General features: G+C 45.1%; 1 protein-coding gene across 4 annotated transcripts in view; it reads right to left on the minus strand.

Moving 5' to 3' along the window:
• TRAF3 (TNF receptor associated factor 3) overlaps positions 1-22586 on the minus strand; it is a 95677-nt gene that overhangs the window by 29763 nt on the left and 43328 nt on the right. For all 4 annotated transcript variants that reach the window (XM_034993166.1, XM_034993167.1, XM_034993165.1 and 1 more), the window contains exons 3-4: positions 2935-3196; positions 839-890 (exon numbers count right to left, since the gene is read on the minus strand). In XM_034993166.1, coding sequence (XP_034849057.1) covers positions 839-890; positions 2935-3179 — 297 coding nt within the window. In that variant the 5' untranslated portion in view covers positions 3180-3196. The remainder of the gene's footprint in view (positions 1-838; positions 891-2934; positions 3197-22586) is intronic.

A 22586-nucleotide genomic window follows, 5' to 3' on the forward strand; every position in this document is an offset into this window, starting at 1 on the left:
CATGGTGCCAGTTCCGTCTCTAAGCTGCCCAGAGGAGTTACACCAGGCGCCCCTGTTCTGCCTGCGGAGGGGCCCCTACTGCCTGGATCCTCAAATCCTCGTACTCATCTGGGCGGCCCTGACCACAAACCTAATCTGCAAAGTGCTCTGGACGCAAAACCCCAGAGCAGGAATTTTACTGTACAATTTAATGACCTACATTTAAAAAATTGTTAGGTTCATCAATCAAAATATTAGTACCACACATTTTTATTGATATTTTAAGTACTTTAAGAATGAGTCCTTTCAAACTAAAAGCAAGCCTAGCGGGCCCTGGCAATGCATAGATGACCAGAGGAGCCCCGGGGCGGGGGTGGGGGGTGGGGTGGAGCGCGGGGGGGGGGGGTGGGGGGTCAGAGCCCCAGGAGGGAAGCTGGTGGGCGCCCCCCAGAGGCCCCCTGAGAGCCCGCTCTGACAGAGAGCTTTCACCGGCACACACAACCATGAGGCGGGGGAGGGTGGAAACCCCACATCCGTCTAACAACTGGGAGTGGCGCACAGGGGCAGGCGGAGAGCAAATCCCGCTGCACTCCGGAGACCAGCCGAATCCCAGCTGTCTGGCGGGCAGGCCATCTCGGGGTCTCCGGAGGTGGGGCCACTGCCGTCACCGGCAAGGACACAGGTGGATGAGGTACCTGGCCAAGGTCCCCCAGCTGGGCAGCTCTGCTGCCTCGACCCTGCAGCACCCGCGGTCAAGCCCCAGACGCAATCCGAGCAGGTCCAGAGCACTGGGTGCAAGCCGCAGGCCAAGTATGACCGAAGCATTTGACAAGGTCGTTTATTAAAATCCCAAGAATACCTTATCTTTAATGATGCCTTCTTGACACGCAGTACATTTTGGGCTTGAGGAGCTGAGGGGAAAACACACCATGAAGACATTAGACAGAGCGGAAGTCCTATTCTCACTTGAACCAGTATGGATGGTCAACCCGCTGTGCGAAGCTCACAGCAGCGACCAGAGCCCCAGGATGCCACGGCGAACCGGGTTCAAATATGAAGCCACAGGAGAAAAGGGCTCAATTTTTTAATGGTAATTTTTCATAAGGAAGTTTTTAAGCAGCACAGCTTAGATCAGTCCCACTTGGAAAGCCCCTTTCAATTAAAAGTGAAATTTTATTTCAGAAACCAAAACTAGCTCTCCGTGGAGAAGCTCTGTGGTGTGAGCGTCCATAGCTTATTAGGAGGGCCTACAAACAGTCTTGCTTTATAAAAACAGTCAGTACTTACTCCATAAGCTATTCTCCTTCATAATATACTGAAAAGCCAATGCAATTCCACAGTTAACAGGGGAATTTAACACTGACCTTGTCTAAGGAAACCACTCGTCCACTCTATCATTCTTGTCCCCAAACGCAGGACAAGAGCCCCTGCTCCCAAGCTGCCCTTTTTTGGACTTGGTTCTAACCCCATCTTGTGCCTGGAAACCATCCCCTAAGATTAAAAATAAAACGAAGTTTGAGCCCTCTCTACTTCCGTGGCCCCTGCCCTAGACAGCCAAGGGCTCCCAGAATCCAGGACCGGGAGCGTCAGCGGAGGCTTTGGGAAGGAGGGCGCAGGGCTGGACATGTACACACCGGGGCCCTGGGCACAGTGGGGAGACTCTAAAAGGGCAGGAGAACTGAGGGAAGATGAGAGACAAAATTAATGTGTTTTTAAATAAAAGCTTTCATTTAAACTATACTAACATGAAGCCTCTGCTAAACTGCTTTAATCATACAAATCTTTTTACATCCTTAGACCCTAGGGCTGAGTAGCATCTGAGTGGGATCCCCTGACACCTGCAAAAACATGGAGCAGGAGGAGAGCCAGGGACAGAAAAAGGAGGGACACCAGAAGAGGAACAGCCCTCTGGATCCCTAGCTCTAGGGACCGCCCCCCACCCCGAGCCCCACAGCCACGCTGGACAGAGCGCCCAGTGCTCTGTCCAGGTTTGCATGGTAAGAAAAACCAGGTGCTCTGAGTCTGCTCTGCCATCACTAAGCTTGACTCAAGAGTCATTTTAGCCACAAGGCAGGGGAAGCTGAGCTCACTGTTTGGGATAAGTGGGTAAGACCACAGCCAGAAGTACCCAGGGGGAGGATGACAAGGAGGAAGGCTGCCTGCAGTGTGGTTATCAAGGGCCGTGCACTCAGCGGTGAATCAGGAGAAGTGGGGAGCCCTCCCAGGCCCCTGTGCCCTGACCTTGGGGACCAAGTCTGAGAGCATCCTGCCATAACCCCCAGTGCCCAGCACCATGCCCAGGAAACACCTGGGGGATGAACCAAGATGCTCACTTGGACAATGTTGTTTGTGCTGTCAAACTCCAGCCTGCCTCCCAGACTCCCTCTGTGATTCTAAACTGTCAGTGATACTTAGCTGCCAAGGGCTTCCAAAGGCTTCGTGCGTGCTTTGTTGACTGCTGGGTAAGCACACAAACGCTCGATTCCTACCCAGGCTGGGACATACTCAGTCCTCCCCGCTGACCCTGTCCTCCTCAGTCTCTGCCCCTCAAGAGCACCTGCACCTTCAGGGCTCCTTTATCACTTGCTAATGGGCGTGTCTCTCCATGGAACCGGAACGGAAGCCTCTAGAGCAACACAGGGAGGGGACACCAGGGCACAGGACCAGAGTGGCGAGCACCATCAGGAAGTGGCAGGTGCAGGAGTGACTTTCGGGAGGTGCTTGGTGGGGAGGAGACAGGAATCTGTGGGACGGGGCTGGGCAGTCCAGGCTGCGAGTCACAGACACCCTGGAAAATTCAGGCATGAGGTTCTACTGAGGTTCCCTAAATGATTCACAGGCGAGGCTCAGAGAACTTTGAGTTTCTTCAGAGCTTTTAACCTTCCGAACGTACTGTTTGGAGAAGTGATGGCGCGGGCGGGAGAGAGACTGGAGAAGCTGGGCAGCGGGGCCTACCTCAGCAAGGCAGCCATGCAGGTCTCGCAGAACCGGTGTCCGCACTCCGTCTGCTTCGGGTTACACAGCACCAGGCGGCACTTCTCACACTTGTACTTGTCCTCCACGGTCTTCACAAACCTTTCTTTGTAGCCTCCTTGTTCAGGGACGAAGATGGATGTCCCGGCGCCGCGCTCAGGGTGCAGCTTTAGTGGTGGGTTAGTCTGCAGGGTGCTGGCGGAGTCCATCTTTTTACTTGGCTCCATTTTAGGAAAGGGAAATTCTGTGGGGGAGAAAGTAACAGTAATGAGTAAAATGCTATCGTGTCCTCCCGTGCAAGGAGAAGAAACACAGGTTTGGGGATGGAAAAGTGCCTGAGAGCTGTGGGTTTTTTTCAGTTTAAGTAACGCTCAGGAACCCTCCTGACTTTAATACGTGATGGGAACAAGACAGGAGCAAGCATGCATCTTTCCTTTCGACGTCAGCCAAACATGACTGTTACCATTACTGTGCAGAAGACCTCTAAAAGGTACTGATTGTGTCATTAAGGGTCGTGGAAATACAGGTAATACTTGACTGTAACCTAAAAATTCTATGCATCATTCTGATATTTTGGCCAAAGCAACAGTCGTTCTCAGCCAGTTTTATTTCTTGGTTCTCCTCACTGCCGATGGCAGTCCCGTGACGTGCCTCAGGGGTGGCCGAGCACACGGCGACGGCATCGCTGTGGAGCCCGTGCCCAGAACAGCGCCATTCACTCCAACCACAGCAGGCACTGCTGGATGGTGTCTGCAGACTCCTCATGCGACTTTTGCCCCCCCACGGACCCCATGAGTGTGCCCACAAGGCTCCAGTCTGGGCACGCTGTGACTGTCACCCGCTTTTGCCCAGGCGGCCGGCCTGGCCCCGCCTCGCCTCACCACGAGCCCACGCCGTGCACCACAGAGCCTCGGGGTGCACCCGGTGCGGAGCTACAGCCGCTGTCGTGCGGGGATGGAGCGGGTGGAGGGCACACCGCGACTGAACGACTGAGCGGGTCTCCTGTCCATGTGCGCAGGCTGTCCTACCGCACATGGTGACAAGTGCACACGTGGCTGGGTCCCACCTGCAAGTTCCCATCAACAGGCAAAATGAGCAGCCCCTAGACACGAGCCACAGAGATCTCAGCCTGCGCGGCCTCCAGCTGAAGTGCATGGCAGCACATCTGGTGAACCTGCAGAGGAATTTTTTACAAAGCTCACCAGGTCTCTCCAAACTACCCTGTGTTCTTGCTCAATCCATCTATTTCTGCTAACTATAAAAATAAGGGCCAAATCCCTTCTACTCACAAGGCTGCGGGTGTCTGTGCCTCATCCCCTTCCCTTCTCTCGTCAGTGCAAGGCTGCCGGGAGCTGGTGCGGGGGCCTGGCAGCGTGCCTCGGGTTTGCTGGAACGGGAGGCAGACCCTCAGCCCAGGCCACGGCCTGCTGGGTGCACAGTCCACTCTCTAGAGCCTTGTTCCTCGCACTGCCTTGTTCTGCCTCTTTATGAGGCTGAAAGAATGAACGTTTCACGACTAGGGCTGTACAGAACGCCAGCAGCCCAACATCTGAAAAATAAATGAACTCGTGTTCTAGCCACACTCAGGCTGGTTTTAATAAAATAGAACATCACTGTGGCAAAGAGTGGGAGCCTCCTGTGAAATCCATTTATGAAAACAAAAAAAGCTTTCAAAATGACCTCAAAAGGCCAGCAGCCCTTTGCTCACCAATTTGTTGACCAGAATCCTTTTCATTAAGATGCTAAGCGGGAAGGTGCCTGGTGCTTTCTTTGCCTGTCAGAGAAAACGGGTGACCAGGAGCCGATCTGCTGCCAAGTGGCCATGTCAGCTCTGGCCATGTGTGATCCTCTCCCACTCTCCATGTCAGGCCCTTGCTTCTGCAGATGCTCTGGGTTCCCCCACCCCCCGGAATGCACCTCCCCACCTTCTCAAGGAGGCTCACCCGGGCCAACCCCACTCACCCAACCCCCTCTGCCCTGCTGTGCTTTTTCCATGGCACTTCCCACCCTCTAACTCTGCGTGCCTCTTGTGAATTGTCTCTCTTCTCAGGCAGAACGTAAGCTCTCTGGAGACACGAGTTTTGTTCACAAACCACAGTGCCTGATGGGCAGAAGGTACCCAGTACACAGCTGAGCTAACAGAGGGAAAGGTGAGGTCTGGGCCATTAGTACCAAGCTGTGCTTCTATGACAACCGACTCTTCCAGGAAAAGAAAACTCTTCAGCTTTTAGATCTGATCTTGGAGCTTCCAGCCTTGAAAACTCCTTAGATTATAAGCTACTTATGACTTTGGTTTAGTATCTTAGCCCATGGTATGTAGGAAGCTATGTGTTCAATAAACAGTTTTTAAGGAGAAATACTTGATTCTCAGGGTGCCTGGGTGGCTTGGTCAGTTAAGGGTCTGCCTTCAGCTCAGGTCATAATTCCGGAGTCCCAGGATCAAACCCCATGTCAAGCTCCCCACTCAGCCGGGAGTCTGCTTCTCCCTCTGCCCCTCCCCACCATTCGTGCTCCCTCTCTCAAATAAATAGAATCTTCAAAAAAAGAGAGAAATATTTGATTCTTTAAAGGTAATTCCTATTTCAAACCTGAGAGACAATTAGCTTTGGATCAAACTAATGATAAATAATAAATGTTCATTTACCTACAACATGTCATACTCTGTATAAACAAGTAAAGAATACAGTTTGGGATCTTCTGTTTTTGTACATTACTTAAGTGAACAGATGCAAAAGGTATCCCAGGCACATCAAAGAAAACATCACAGCAGCCCCGTCCTAAAGGGCAGAGGACAGCCCATGGCCAGCAGGTCTGTCAGGACTCACCTGTAATGCAGGGTGCCAACGTGGGCATCTCTGCAATGGGCCACTGGGGGCCTCTGACAATCCTACCCAGCATCCCTGCATTTCGTCCCACGCATGGCCCATTCCCGATCTAGGCTGCAGGCTGGAGAATGAGCCTTTGGGGAAGGAGGGAAAGACGCCCTACAGTGCTTGGGCTGCAGGAACCAGAGAAACACCAGACCTCCTCTACCTTATATCCACAAGGGAGGAAAAAGAAGCTTAAGAAAATGGTCTAAAACATGAAATGTCCAGAACAGGCAGATCTATAGAGACAGAAAGCAGATTCATGGTTGCCAGGGTTGGGGGACGGGGAGTGTGTGTACTAATGCATGCAGGGTTTCCTGCTGAGGTGATGGAGGTGTTCGGGAACTGGATAATGGGGATGGGTGCATATCTCTGTGAATACACTACAACCCACTGCTGAACCAGACTTTTTTTTTTTTTTTTTTAACTTCTGATTTCTTTTAGAGCCCATTTTATTCCAGGATTCTTTTCTTTTCTTTTCTTTTTTTTAAGATTTTATTTATTCATTTGAGAGAGAGAGAAACAGCGTGAGAGGGGAGAAGGTCAGAGGGAGAAACAGGCTCCCCGCTGAGCCGGGAGCCCGATGTGGGGCTCGATCCCAGGACTCCGGGATCATGACCTGAGCCGAAGGCAGTCGCTTAACCGACTGAGCCACCCAGGCGCCCCTGAACCAGACATTTTAAAGCGGTGAATTCTATAGTACGAGAATTATATTTCAATTTAAAATCTAAACAAAAAATATTACAAAATAACTGTTCAAAATGGCTCCATTTGGGTTTGGTTAATTTGTGACATTTATATATAGCGGCATATACTCTAAAGTATGAGACTCTAACACTAAATCTGTATCTGTCCAATGCTGTGGTCAGTGACGGACATATGCGGGAGCACAGAAAGACTTTCATTTATAATAGTACGTGCCCTCAGAGAAGACAACAAACAACTAAAATATGGGGGTGTAAAGTGCAAAGAATAAGGACCAGATCCCCCGACTGCAGATACCCAGAGGCAGATGCTCTCTTTCTGGCGTTCTGTGAGAGCATAGAGACATCCAGAAATGGCAAATGCATGTAAAGAAAACGTGTCTTCTTTCTCCCTCCACACAAACTGTGTCGCACATGCAAATTAATCAACAGCTTCCTTTTAAACCAACGCTGTATTCTGGCCATTTTCTGTATCAGCATATACAGATCTACTTTATTATTTTGAAGGGCTGCATATAGCACTCTACTGGATGGTTTACCATAATTTATATAACCAGTTCCACTAAGAGACTTAGGCTGGTTCTGAAGTTTTGCTATTTTTTTTTAAAAAGATTTTATTTTTTTTAGAGAGAGAGAGAGTGTGCGCGAGAGCACGAATGGGGGGGCGGGGAGGGAGAGGGGCAGAGGGAGAGGGAGAATCCCAAGCAGACTCCCCACTGGAGCCCCGACATAGGGCTCCATCTCACAACACTAAGATCATGACACTTAACTGATTGAGCCACCCAGGCGCCCCGATGTTTTGCTGTTATGACCATCTGCAGTGAACATTCCTGAACACCTATCTTCGCACATTTAGGCAACCATACAGCAACAGAACTGCTGGGTCAAAGGTGATGTGCATTTTACAGTACTGTAATCACTGCCGAACACTTCTAAAAGGTTGTAAATTACATATTTCTCCAATATTTACTAAACTATTAAATAAATATTATTTTAGAGGACAACACCCCATTTCACTGCACTTCTCACTTTATTTCGGCCTTGACGGTGTTTCCTGAAGAGTGTTGCTAGCTACACCGTTGTGCAAACATCACGGCCCTCAACCTGGGAATGCCGGGGTGGGGGGCATGCCCACCACCCTTCTACATGGGCAGGAGCACCTTTCTCCACAAGAGTGACCCTGCAAAGGTTTGCCAAACCAAACACATTTTATTTCAACAAATACAACTGGGCACCTACAACATACACAGCTCTGTACCTCACATATCAGGGACACAGGGATGGAGGAGACTGTCCCCATCCTTAGAGAGCTTTGAGGGAGTCATGAGGAGAGGAGGTGAGCACTCCAGGATCAACAAGCAGAGGATGTAAGAACGGGAGTTATAAAGGGCTGCAGATCTTCAAAAGAGAAAGATATCACATTGGTTTTGGGGAGATCGGGGCGGCTTTGTGAGTTGGGACTGGTGGTATCATTTCAATTCCAACAGAGAAGGACAAGAAGGAGTAGCAGCAGACACAGCACTGTTAGGCGGTCGTGGAGGGGAACCTGGTGTTAGGGGTTCCGGGGGAGGAACCAGCCAGGCAGGACATCTGGCACTTAGTGGCCTGGGTGATAAGGCTGCCCCAGTGTCCTTCCCTGAGGTGGATCCTTGGGCACAGCATTGATCCTCAGGGCCTCACTTCTCTTCACCTGAAAAGCAGATACTACCCCTAACTGTCCTAGCACTATCAGGCGTCACTGTAATATTTTATGCTGAATCCATCTGCAGACTCTGCAGCATTGCATACAGAGAAGACACGTCCTCCCGCCAACAGTGGTCAGGAGGTCTGACAAGGATTGGGCTGTTTCCCCATCTTACTTAGCCCCAAGCCTTGTTTTAAAAGCCCCTTCTCAGCAATAGGACAAGAAAAAGAAATAAAAGGCATCCAGATTGGAAAGGAAGAAGCAAAACTATTTGTTTTCAGATGACATCACCCTGCATATACAACTCACAAAGGAATCAACTAAACACGAGTTGAACTAATAAACTTATTCAACAAAGTTGCAGAATAAGAGATCACTCTATAAAAATCAATTGTATTTCTATATACTAGCAATGAGCGATCCAAAAATGAAATTAAGAAAACAATCCATTTGTAAGAGCATCAAAAAGAATAAAATATCCAGGAATACACATAACCAAAGGAGGGCAACATATGTATACTGAACATTACAAGACACTGTTGAAAGACATCAAAGATGTAAATAAACTGGAAGCCATCCCATGTTCATGGGTTGGAAGACTCGACACCTGATGAGGTGGCCACACTACTCAAACTGATCAGATGCGTCTCAACCCCTATTACAGTCCTTGCTGGTTCTTTTTGCAGAAGTTAATAAGGAGAACCTAAAAGTCAGATGGAAATTCAGGGGACCCAGAATAGACAAAACAATCTCAACAAAGAACAGAGCTGGAAGACTCACACTTCCTTGCTCTAAAACTTACTACAAATTATTCAGGACACTGTGGTACTGGCGTTAGACATACAGATCGATTAAAGAGAACTGAGAGTCCAGAAATAACCCTCATGTTTATGGTCAACTGATTTCTGACACGACTGCCAAGGTCTTTTCAATGGGGAAGGAACAGCACGCACTCAGTGCCAGCAACCTCACTATTGTTTTTGAACAAAGAAGGCCCTCCTTCTGGGTGTTCTCTTTACAGCTCTTCAAGGGCTGTACTGGTGGTTACCACCCAAGAGCGGCTTATAGCCATGTCTTTCCCTCCCAGGTGAGCCACTCAGCATACCTCTGGCAAACAAAGTACTGTTTCAGGGAGGACAGCTGGGTGGGTTCTAAGACCTCCCTGTCTGGTATCCTCCCTTCCTTCAAAAAAATGCATTAGGTGATATCCGACATATAAAAAAGGTGATTATGTGCAGGGGGCGCCTGGCTGACTCAGTCAGTAGTGCATGTGACTCTTAATCTCAGAGTTGTGAGTTCAAGCCTCAAGCTGGGGGTAGAGCCTACTTAAAAAATAAAACGAAATAAAGATTATGTACAATACACAGGAAAGGCAAGAATACAACAAAAAAAGAGCCCCAGAATCCACCACGTGCTTAACGGTCACCACCTACCCGTGTGCTTCTTCCTCAGCTGTCATCCTGCCTCTCTCCAGAAGCAAATGTCAGCCTGAACTTTGCATCTGTAATTCTAGCATATATATTTTTCTTCTTAAAAAATATACTTTCGCCTGTTTTTAATTTCACAGAATGCTGTCACACCATATGTAGCCCTCTGCCATCAGCATTGTAAGTTTTCACCCAGGTTTGCTGTGTGCAGTTCTACTTCATGCATTCTCACTGCTGCGCAATATTCCACAAGTGACCTAGCCATTTTCTGATCACAGCTGCCAGTCCTTGCTATTATGAAAAGTGTGCTCTGAACATTCTGGCACATCTGTTCTGGGGCCCTTGTGTAAGTTTCTCTAGGGTCTGTACTCTAGATCAGGGGATCAGGGTTTAGCAAACTGAAGTGTGTGGGTCAAATCTAGCCAGTAGCCGATTTTTGTTAGGTTATGGTTACCTATTGCCTATTTCCTTGAGCCAAGAATGCATTTTAGATTTTTCAAGGGTTGAACAAACAAATGAAACAATGGCAACTATATGACAAGACTGTATGTGGTCCACAAAGCCTAGAATTATTTACCATCTTGCCTTTTACAGAAAAAAAGTCTGCCAATCCCTGCCAGGGACTCTGCATCTAGAGTCCAGAGGAACTGCTGATCTGCAGGTTGTATGCACAGCCAATTTACAAGCTAGGACCAAACTGCTCTCCAAAGCAAAGCAGCATAAATGTTTCTCTTAATCCACATCCTCACCAACACTGGGAATCGGACATCTCAGGTTCTGCCAACCTAGCAAGTACAATGGTTTCTGTTTTCTTACTCTGATGATTAAAAAGGTTTAGCATCTTTTCATACATTCATGGGCTCATGGGCCACTTATGCTTTTCCTTCTGTGAAATGCCCGACTGTGTCTCTCTGCCATGTTTTAATTGGGCTATTATCTTTTACAATACTGATTTGTGGGGGTGACCTACATATTCTGACTGTTAAACCTACACCTGTAATATGTCTTCCCCCAGTCTGTGGATGGCTTTAACTTTATTTATGTCTTTTAATGAAGAGAAGTTCTTAATTTTAATGTAGTCAAATTTATCCAGATCTTGGCCTTTTAAAAATATTCAGATTATCTTACAGGTGGTGCTGATGAAAAAGGGACAACAAGCAAATATGAAACTAAAATAGAAAGCAGCTCCAACTCTATTACAAAATCGTTTTCAAAAGAAGAATATTATGTTCTAATAAAACTAGCAAATAAGCCACTATGTCAAATAGACTCACACTGCTCAAGGAAAACATTCTTCCTATACAAGAGCTGTTCAAGTCAGAAATGACATGAACCCTGAACGGACCCCGGGGGTAGGCCCATGACCTTCTGCATCAGTGAGATGGCAGATGTGGGCCTTAGCTGACCCAGGGAAAACAGGAGCTAGACACCTCAGCAGGTGCCAGGACAGGTGGATAGATGAATACTCTCAGGTGTACTGATCATCCCAGATTCTACCAGCCATCAACTGTCACTATGAAAAGTCAGTTCTGATTTAAAGTGCGAGAATCATCTAATCTTCCTAAAACAACTAGGATAATAGGAACGATGTCTTTAAGTCTTAAAATAAGACAAATACCCACCTATTCTGTCCCAAGGAAAAGGAAGTTTGGATTTGGAAAAACCACCACTGGAGGCAAATTTTTCATAATCAATTCAGAGGCTGACAATCATGAGCTTTCCTAAAGTTGGACAGTAATGTGGTGATCACCTTGAGACCATCTACAAAGTCACGCAGATGGAGAAACCGCGGAGGTGAATCTGCTTCAGGCTCCCTTCAATCTATGTAAGAGGGAGGATAGAAACCTCAAGATCACCAAAGGAAACAAAACTTCAATCTGCAGGACCAAGTTTTCAGTAGCAACATGGGAGGGCACAGTTTTGACCAGAATGCCCTCTAACCAACAGGCACAAAACAAATACGAAAAATAATTTATCTTTTATCTTGTTCACCTCCCTAAGCCATCTTAAATCCTTTCTGAAATCAGGTGCGGTTACTTAAATTAGGCAAACTCAAAGTTAGTCACAATTAGTCACAACAGACTAATGAGTGGTATCAGTGAAAATGGCTGAGTAAGAAACTCCAGAAGTTTATCCTTCAATAAAAGCAGGAAAAAAATCCTGGCAAAATCCATCAGATAGATACAACTTCTTTGGGACCTTGGAAACTAACTAAAAGCTTGCAGCAATCAGAGGCACACTTAATCATGAGAAACCAGCTGAATCTTGGTAAGAACAGTGAGCTCAGTGGCATTTTACCCAGTCCTGAACCCGTGTGCCAGGATAGTGGCCTGGAGGATAACAGTCTGTGATCCTGGGACAGGTATTTGGCAGGAGGTGGAGGGGTAGTGGAGAAGAACAGACCTCATTTGCAAAGAATTTCGGTGGTTTGTTTTGACCAACTCAAAGCACTTAGCTTTACCTGAATAGACTCAGAATTCTCCCAATGCTGAGGTGGCTTCTGGTGATGGTGGTAGGCGGGGTGGTTACTGAAAACATTTAGGGGCAAATCTATTAGTCACCATTGCCTGGAGCAATCAGTAACAACTAAGGGAAATAACAGATTAACCAAAATGTTGAGAAGAAAAGCTGGGGGAAAAGGGCTCTGACAGCTCCAATGTGTTTCTGGGAATCTAGAAGGCCACACAAATGCCCAGGGCTGTGTGCATGCTTAGGAAAGACCTGAGAAGACCTTAAGCCTCTGGCTGACCTTCAGGTTCTGCACAGAGAAAGTGAATGGTAAGTAAGAGTTGTTGACTGCCCAGCTGAGTGTCCAACACTCATAAAGACTCCATCTGAAAAGACTGGGAGATCATTTTGGTTGTAGGCACTTAAGGAAATCTGTGTCCAATCACTAGCTTACTACTATGCTAATTGAACAGGGACTTCAGTGACCACAAGATAAAGAATATAAACTTTACAAACTTAGCTCAAGAATTCATTACACAAACAACAATTATAACTATAAATCCTGGGGAGAAGGGAGAATCTCATTTCCAGATTTGCCACATTATAATATTAAAAATGTCCAATTAAAAAAAAAAACTACAAAGCATGCAAAGAAACATGGAAGTATGGCCCATACACAGGGGAAAAAGCAAAAAATAGAAACTGTCCAGGAGGGAACCCAGACACTGGACTTATAAACACTTTAAATCAGCTATTTTACATGTATTCAAAAAGATAAAGGAAGCCATGTCCAAAGACTAAAAGGAACCATCAGAACAAAGGTTCACAAAACAGAATATCAATAAAGAGAAAATTTTTAAAGGTACAAAATAGAAACTCTGGAGTTGGAAAGCACAATAACTGAAATGAAATACTCACAATAGGGGCTAAACAGCAGAACTTAGCAGGCAGAAGAAAGAATTGGAGAACCTAAAGATGAGTCAACTGAGTTTATCCAGTGTAAGTTACAGAAGGGAAAATACAACAAAGAAAAATGAACAGAGCCTCAAAGACCTGTGGGGCATCATCATCACACCAACATATATATTAGGGGAGTTCCAGAAAGGACAGGAGGGAGAGAAAGGGTTGGAAAGAATACCTGAAGAAATAGTGGACAAATACTTCCCATAGTTGATGAAAAATATTAATCTGCACATCCAAGAAGCTCAACATCATATAGGCTAAACTCAAAGAAATCCACACTAATATACATTATAATCAAACTGTGGAAAAACAAAGAGAAAATTCTGAAAGCAGTGAGAGAGAAGCTATTCCATACATACAAGGATTTCCTTAATAAGAGTAACAGCTGGGCACCTGGGTGGCTCAGTTGTTAAGCGTCTGCCTTCAGCTCCCAGGGTCATGATCCCAGGGTCCTGGGATTGAGGCCCACGTAAGGCTCCCTGCTTGGCGGGAAGCCTGCTTCTCCCTCTCCCACTCCCCCTGCTTGTGTTCCCTTTCTCACTGTGTCTCTCTCTGTCAAATAAATAAATAAAATCTTAAAAAAAAAAAAAAAAAGAGTAACAGCTGACATCTCATCAGAAGTCATGGAGGACAGAAGACAATGGCGTGACATGTTCAAAGGACTGAATGAAAAAAATTAACTAAGAATCCTGTATCTAGCAAAAACTATTCTTCAAAAATGAAGGAAACTCTCAACAAAAAAAATAGAAAACTGAATCCAACAGCATATTAAAGGTATTATATACCATGACCTAGTGGGATTTATCCCAGGAAGGCAAGAGTGGTTCAGTGTAAGAAAATCAATCAATGTAATGTACCACATTACTAGAACAAGGGAGAAAAAAAACCACACAATAATCTCAATTGATGTAGAAAAAAAATAGCTGACAAAATCTAACATCCTTTCATTATAAAGACCCTCAGAGAACTAGGAATAAAAGGGAACTACCTCAACAAGATAAAGGATATCTATGAAAAACTCACTCTTCATGGCAAAAGACTGAGAGCTCTCACCCTAAGATCAGCTAGAAAGGGAAGGATGTATGCTTTCACCACTGCTATTCAACATTATACTGGAAGCTCTAGCCAGAGCAAGAAAAAGAAGTAAAAAGCATCCAAATAAGAAAGAAGGAAGTAAAATTATTTCTATTTACAGATGACATGGTCCTACATATAGAAAATCCCAAAGAATTCACAAGAAAAACAACTAGAGCTAATAAAGAAATTCATCAAAGTTGTGGGGTACAGGATTAAGACAGGAACATCAGTTGTGTTTCTATACAACAGTAATAAACAATCTAAAAAGTATATTAAAAAAGCAATTCCATTTACAATAGCATTCAAAAGAATAAAATACCTAGGAATAAATTTAACCAAGGAGGTAAAAGATTTGTTCACTGAAAACTACAAAACAACTGCTGAGATTAAAGAAGACACAATTAAGCAGCAAGACATTTGTTAGCTCCAAAACAAGTCTATGTACATGGATTGGCAGAGTAAATATTGTTATAACGGCAATACTACTTGTTGGTTAATTTATGTGTTAACGTGAATGGACCACAGGGTGCCTAGATATTTGGTCAAACACTGTTTCTAGGTGTTTCTGTAAGAGTGCTGGATGAGATTAACATTAAAATTGGTAAACGGAGTAAAGCACACTGTCCTCCCCAATATGGATGGGCATCATCCAATCAAAGGCCTGCATAGAACAAAAAGGCTGACTCACCTCCAAGTAAGGAGGATTCTTTCTACCTGCCTTCAAACTTTAGACATCGGCTTTTTTCTTACCTTTGGGTTTGAACTGAAATATCAGCTCTTCTGGATTTTGAGCCTGCTGGCCTTTAGACAGGAACTACACCATTGGCTCTTATTGCTTCAGGTCTTCAGATTCAGGCTGGAACTAGGCCATTGGCTCTCCTGGTTCTCCAGCTTGCCAACTTACCCTGCAGATCTCGGGACTTGCTTGCCTCCTTAACAGTGAGAGCCAACTCCTTATAATAAATATATCTTTCTAAACAAGCGTGTGCACGCACACATGGGTTCTGTTTCTCTGGAGAACCCTAATACTCTACCCAAAGTGATCTACAGATGCAATGCAATCCCTATCAAAGCTCTAATGGCCTTTCTTCGACAGAAACGAAAAATCTGAGCCTCAAATTCATATGGAATTGCAAGGGACTGCAAAGAGCCAAGACAACATTGAAAAACAAAAATGGGGCGCCTGGGTGGCTCAGTTGGTTAAGCGACTGCCTTCGGCTCAGGTCTTGGTCCTGGGGTCCCAGGATCGAGTCCCGCATCGGGCTCCCTGCTCGGCAGGGAGCCTGCTTCTCCCTCTGACCCTCCCCCCCTCTCATGTGCTCTCTCTCTCTAATAAATAAATAAAATCTTTAAAAAAAAAAAAACAGGGTGCCTGGGTGGCTCAGTTGGTTAAGCGACTGCCTTCGGCTCAGGTCATGATCCTGGAGTCCCGGGATCGAGTCCCACATTGGGCTCCCTGCTCGGCGGGGAGTCTGCTTCTCCCTCTGACCTTACCCCCTCTTGTGTTCTCATTCTCTCTCTCTCTCGCTCTCAAATAAATAAAATCTTTAAAAAAAAAAAAAAAAAAGAAGTTGGAAGACTCACACTTCTCAAACTTACTACTTCAAAACCCACTACAAAACTACAGTAATCGTAACAGTGTAATATACCGGCATAAGGACAGACATACAGACCAATGAAATACAACTGAGAGTCCAGAAATAAACCCATATAGCTATGGCTAAATGATTTTCGATAAGGATACCAAAACCATTTAGTGGTGGAAAAAAAAAAAAAAAAACAGTCTCTGGGACAACTGGGTAACCACAGGATGAAGGATGAACCTGGACCCTTACATCACTCTATATATACAAACTAGGATCAAATGAGATTACCAACTAAAATGTAAGAGGTAACACAAAAAACTCTAGAAGAAAACACTGGGGCAAATATTCATAACCCTGGATTTGGCAAAGAATTCTTAGATATGACACCAAAAGCACAAGCAACAAAACAAAAAATAGATAAACTGGACTTCACCCAATTTGAAAACCTCTGTACATAGAAGGGTGTTACCAAGAATATGAAAAGACGGGGCGCCTGGGTGGCTCAAGAGGTTAAGCGGCTGCCTTTGGCTCAGGTCATGGTCTCTGGGTCCTGGGATCAAGCAGGCATCAGGCTCCCTGCTCAGCAGGGAGTCTGCTTCCCCCTCTGCAACCCCCCCACTCATGACAGGTGCTCTCTCTCTCTCAAATAAATGAATAAAATCTTAAAAAAAAAAAAAAAAGAATGTGAAAAGACACAAAATGGGAGAACATACCTGCTAACCACATATCTGATAAGGGTCTACTATCCTAAATACATAAAGAGCCCTTACAACTCAACAACAAAAAGACAAAACAACCCAATTTAAAAATGGGCAAAATATATGAATAAACATTTCTCCAAGGAAGATACAGAAATGCCCACAAGCACACGAAAAGATGTTCAACATCATTAGTCACTAGGGAAATACAAGTAAGAACCACGATGAGTTACCACTTCATACCAACCAGGATGGCTGTAATTCTTCTAAAAAGGTAAAATAACTAGCATTGATGAGGATGGGAGAAATTGGAACCTTCATACACTGCTGGTGGAAACATAAGATGGTTCAGCTGCTGTGGAAAACAACCTGGTGGTTCCTCAAACAGTTAAACATAGAATTCCCATATGACCCAGTGATTCCGCTCTTAGGTACATACCCAAAAGAACTGAAAACAGGTACTCAGACATATGTACACACATGTTCACAGCAGCACTCTTCACAATACCCAGAAGGCGCAAACAATCAAAATGTCCATCAACAGATGAATGGATAAACAAAAGGTGGGATCTCCAATAGATTATTATTCAGCCATAAAACAAAATGAAGCAATAGTGCAGGCTGTAACATGGATGAACCTGGAAAACGTTATGTTCAACGGAAGATACCAGAAACAAAAGATCACATACAGCGTGATCCATTTCTTTTTTTTAAAGATTTTATTTATTTATTTGAGAGAAAGAATGAGAGAGAGAGCACATGAGAGGGGGGAGGGTCAGAGGGGGGTAGCAGACCCCCCGCTGAGCAGGGAGCCCGACGCGGGACTCGATCCCGGGACTCCAGGATCATGACCTGAGCCGAAGGCAGTCGCCCAACCAACTGAGCCACCCAGGCGCCCACGTGATCCATTTCTAAGAATACACAGAATAGGTGAATCCCTAGAGACACATAGCAGACTGGTCCTTGCCAGGGGTTGAGGGGAAGAGCAATGAGGACTAACTGCTTAAAGGGTATGGTGTTTCCTTTTGGGGTAATGAAAATGTTTTGGAACCACACATAGGTTGTGGTTATACAACACTGTGAATGTACTAAATGGCATGAATGGGTTACTTTAAAATGGCTAAGTTTATGTTGTGTCAATTAAAAAAATTAATGTTTAAAAAAAGCTGACCATCATGAGATATTACTTCACAGCCACTAGGATGGCTATAATAGAAGAAAATGGAAAATTCCAAGTGTTGGTGAGGACATAAAAGAAACTGGCCACTAGGATGGCTATAATAAAAGAAAACGGAGGGACGCCTGGGTGGCTCAGTTGGTTAAGCGACTGCCTTCGGCTCAGGTCATGATCCTGGAGTCCCGGGATCGAGTCCCACATCGGGCTCCCTGCTCGGCAGGGAGTCTGCTTCTCCCTCTGACCCTCCCCCCTCTCATGTGCTCTCTGTCTCTCTCATTCTCTCTGTCTCAAATAAATAAATAAAATCTAAAAATAAATAAATAAATAAATAAATAATAAATTAAAAATAAATAAATAAAAGAAAATGGAAAATTTCAGGGCACCTGGGTGGCTCAGATGGTTAAGTGTCTGCCTTCGGCTCAGGTCATGATCCCAGGGTCCTGGGGTCAAGTCCCGCATCGGGCTCCCGGCTCAGCAGGGAGCCTGCTTCTCCCTCTCCCTCTCTCCCTGTTCATGCTCTCTCTCTCTCTCTATCTCTGTGTCTCAAATGAATTAAAAAAAAAAAGAAAGAAAATGGAAAATTCCAAGTGTTGGTGAGGACATAAAAGAAACTGGCCACTAGGATGGCTATAATAAAAGAAAATGGAAAATTTCGGGGCGCCTGGGTAGCTCAGATGGTTAAGCGTCTGCCTTCGGCTCAGGTCATGATCCCAGGGTCCTGGGATCGAGTCCCGCATCGGGCTCCCTGCTCAGCGGGGAGCCTGCTTCTCCCTCTCCCTCTCTCCCTGTTCATGCTCTCTCTCTCTCTGTATCTCTGTGTCTCAAATGAATAAATTAAAAAAAAAAAAAAAGAAAATGGAAAATTCCAAGTGTTGGTGAGGACATAAAAGAAACTGGAACCTTCATACACCTGCTGGAGGGAATGCAACATGGTGCCTGCACTGTGGCAAAGTTTGTCAGTTCCTCAAAAAGTTAAACAGTTACCATTTGACCCAGAAATTCTACTCCTATGTATATACCCAAGAGAATCGAAAACACATGTTTACACAAAGACTTGTACACATATGCTCAAAGCAGCAACATTCATAATAAACAAAAAGAATAGCCCAAGGGGCCCCAGAAAGAGATGACCAGATAAACAAAATGTGGTCCATCCACACAATATACTATTATTTCACCATAAAAAGGAATGAAATACTGAGACGTGCTACAACGTGAATGAACCCTAAAAACACTGTGCTAAATAAGAGAAGTCAGAAACAAAAGGCCACATATTATATGATCTCGTTTATATGAAATATTCAGAATAGGCAAATCCAGAGTCAGAAGGGAGATTAGTGGTTACCAGTGGCTGGGGCAAAGGGAAAATAATGGACAGTAACTTTTAATGGTTACAGAGTTTCTTTTTGGGATGAATGAAAATATTCTGAAATTAGTGCTGATATTTTAAAATATGGTGAATATACTCAAAACCATTGAACTATATTTATTATTTTTGAAGATTTTATTGATTTCTTTGACAGAGAGAGACACAGCGAGAGAGGGAACATAAGCAACGGGAGTGGGAGAGGGAGAAGCAGGCTTCCTGCCAAGCAGGGAGCCTGATGTGGGGCTCGATCCCAGGACCCCGGGATCATGACCTGAGCCAAAGGCAGATGCTTAACGACTGAGCCACCCAGGCGCCCCTGAACTATACTTTAAATCATAAATTTTTTCTTATTAAAAAATGTAACGTAAAAAAAAAAAATTTGTAACGTAGTATAATATAAAAACCACTCTTCAACAACCCCAAGGAGAAAAATAATAATGGCAGTAACAACATAAAAAAATGGCTAGCACATTTGAACCTGATGTAATAAAATTCTGTCCATATTTAGATCCAAAGAATTTCATATTATTGTATTTTAATAAAAAAATTAAAAGTTGAGGAGTGCCTGGGTGGCTCAGTTAAGCATCTGACTCTTGATTTTGGCTCAGGTCATGATCTCAGGGTCCTGGGATCGAGGGCAGTGTTTGACTCTGCACTTGGCGCGGAGTCTGCTTGAGATTCTCTCTCTCCCTCTGCCCCTCCCCCTGCTTGTGTGCCCTCTCTTTCTCTCTTTAAAATAAAATAAATCTTAAAAGTTGAGAGGGGAAAAGATATTAGAAGGCACTGAAAAACTCGAGGTAATAATGTTTTAAATCAAATAAAGAGGGGCGCCTGGGTGGCTCAGTCATTAAGCATCTGCCTTTGGCTCAGGTCATGATCCCGGGGTCCTGGGATCGAGCCCCACATCGGGTTCCCTGCTCTGCGGGAAGCCTGCTTCTCCCTCTCCCACTCCCCCTGCTTGTGTTCCCTCTCTCGCTGTGTCTCTCTCTGTCACATAAATAAATAAAATCTTTTAAAAAAATAAAAATAAGTCAAATAGAGAAAAATAAGTGGCCAAGGGACGAGTGCCAACATCAACACATACCCTGCTGAGTGCCCATGCACATGGTAAATGGGTATCCACTGGAGCTGGCCAGATCGGAACAACACTATCTAGTGTAAGTATAGTTCAAAAGCTGATAGCGTGTTCAAAGGCCCGCAAACTAAAAACCACTGTAAAAAGAAAGTTCCTGCAAACATATTTACTGAAAATGCTAAACTTTTCCATCTGTGATGGCAATTTCCAACCTGCAACTGCATCTGGACATCCACACCAAGCTATAGAGAGGCCAAGAATCCCATCGTGTGCTCCACATGTAGGCTAAGCACGAGAAGTAGCAATGTTAGAAAAGTCACATCTTTGGAACTTTCCAAAATATGTGATCGTGAAAACCTCTGACTATGTTTCTTGATTTAAATATACATATTTATTTCACTTGCTTATACATGGGTATAAAAACAGTTAAATTCTGCCTTAATTTCTAAAGTTTAGATGCGACAATTATAGGTTAATTAAATCCTATAATATTTACAATAACTGTGTTGAAGAAAACTAATGCACACTCAATCCGATATATTAAAGAGGTGGTAGAGGAAGGGCAACTCTTGGGCACAAGTGGATTAATATTTGACAGGCCAGTCTGGGCAAGCAGCCTGGGGGTTACCACACCCAGAGTGGACACACGTGCCTCCGGTCAGAGCGCCGGGCCATGCAAGTGATGAGAACCTGAAGCTTCTGCCAACACCTCACCTTTTCAGCATCAAGTGTGGGAAGAAGATGTTTGCTTCCACACACATCAAGAAAAATGTTCTCCTGGGGCGCCTGGGGGGCTCAGATGGTTAAGCGTCTGCCTTCGGCTCAGGTCAGGATCCGGGGGTCCTGGCATCGAGCCCCGCGTCAGGCTCCTGTTTCAGTGGGGAACCTGCTTCTCCCTCTCCCTCTGCCTCTCCCCCTGCTCATGCTCTCTCCCTCTCTCTCTCTGTGTCTCAAATGAATAAATAAAATCTTAAAAAAAAAGAGAAAGAGAAATGTTCTGCTGAACAGAAACAATAGATACACGAAGCAAAGAGAGCACAGTGGAAACTATGAGGTAGGGAAGGGATGTGACTGAGAAATGACTCCGGGGGTCTGTGCACTCTGGGGAAAAGAGAAGACAAGAGCAGAAACCACTGGGAAGCAGCAGCCTTGGAGGTGGTGGCCGGGGCTGCCCCAAGGACCAGGGCCTGCCCAGGGCCTGCCCTTCGTAGTTCTAGAACTCCCACTCTGCCGTGTCCTCTGAGTAGAATTACTACTCTATTATTACATTATTTACTTTTGCTACATGTTTAGGCATGAATTTATTACATTCTGAGGCCATATTTTTACCCAAATGCAAAAACTTCTATTTGAGAAAATTCACAAAATTTTGGTTTCTAGTCAGCTCCGCAGGAAGCCCCCCTCTCTCAGCTGAGGCATATCCGTACTTAGGGATACAGCAAAGAGCTGGACTGGATTCCTCTGCGCCTTCATTACTCTAACGATTTATCTTCCCTACTTGTGATTTAAGTTGAGCTACATCTTACTTGGAGATTGGAAATTGGAAACCAAAGCACATCTGCTGACAAAAGGGTGTTCCAAGAACTGGAAAGCCCGGGGAAAACCAAAAAAGGGAAGCATCAGATAAACAAAGAAAATGGCTCCTGCCAGCAAGAAAGTACTAAACATAACATGGATGTAGGAAAATGAGCTCGACATCAAGCCCAGCAGGGGAATTAAAAATATCATTTAAGTAATGCCAATAAAAGATGAGAGAAAACCATAAACGGACAGGTGTGCTCTGTTGATAAAAAAAAAAGTTTTCTGGCAATACGTGTTTATGCAAACATTTCAGCACAGGCTCTTTTCACGATACCTGATGCCAAATGCTCGGCTAGGAGAGAGGGCCTGTGGATGACGCACTGACAAAGTAAAGAAGAGAGGAGACCCATTCTTCTCCAAACAAACAGGCAGATCATAATCATGTATGAAAAGCCCCACTTGAGAGAGAGAAAGAGACTGGGGGGGGAGGGGCGATGAGGACAGGACAGACGGCTGGCCACAGGCTCACAGCTGGAGAAGAACCAGATTAAACCCCAGTATAACACTTGGTCTTAAATCCTTTAGAAAAACAACAGCTATGTGAAGCCCAGCACTGCCAATATTCCTTGATTTAGGGATTTTTTGTAAAGCACTCCTTCAACCCTGACTGTGCAAAGAAGCTGCGCCTCTCCTGGCCCAGGGCCAGAGTCCTACCGTCTGGGAGGGAGACAGGCTGAGGCCCAGGGCACTCGGCAAGCCACAAAGACTCATATCCAGGTGGACGCAGCCCTGAGCTGAGCCTGGACAGGAGGCAGAAGCAGCTGCACACGTGTGATAAGGTTCATTTCCCTGGAGCATCAACTTTACTTGAAAATATGAGTGAAAAACATATCGCGTGGCCACATGAAGGACTGGATTACAATATTTAAATCGACTTTTAGAATAAAGCATGAGATTTCACAAAACACTGGCTCTTATGTCAATGCCCCCCTCCCCAAATCTCTCCAGCAGACTCCCCCCTTTCTGACTGTGGTCTAA

The sequence above is a fragment of the Mirounga leonina genome, unplaced genomic scaffold, assembly GCF_011800145.1.
Source record: "Mirounga leonina isolate KUSES-001 unplaced genomic scaffold, KU_Mleo_1.0 Mir_82, whole genome shotgun sequence".
Taxonomy (NCBI): domain Eukaryota; kingdom Metazoa; phylum Chordata; class Mammalia; order Carnivora; family Phocidae; genus Mirounga; species Mirounga leonina.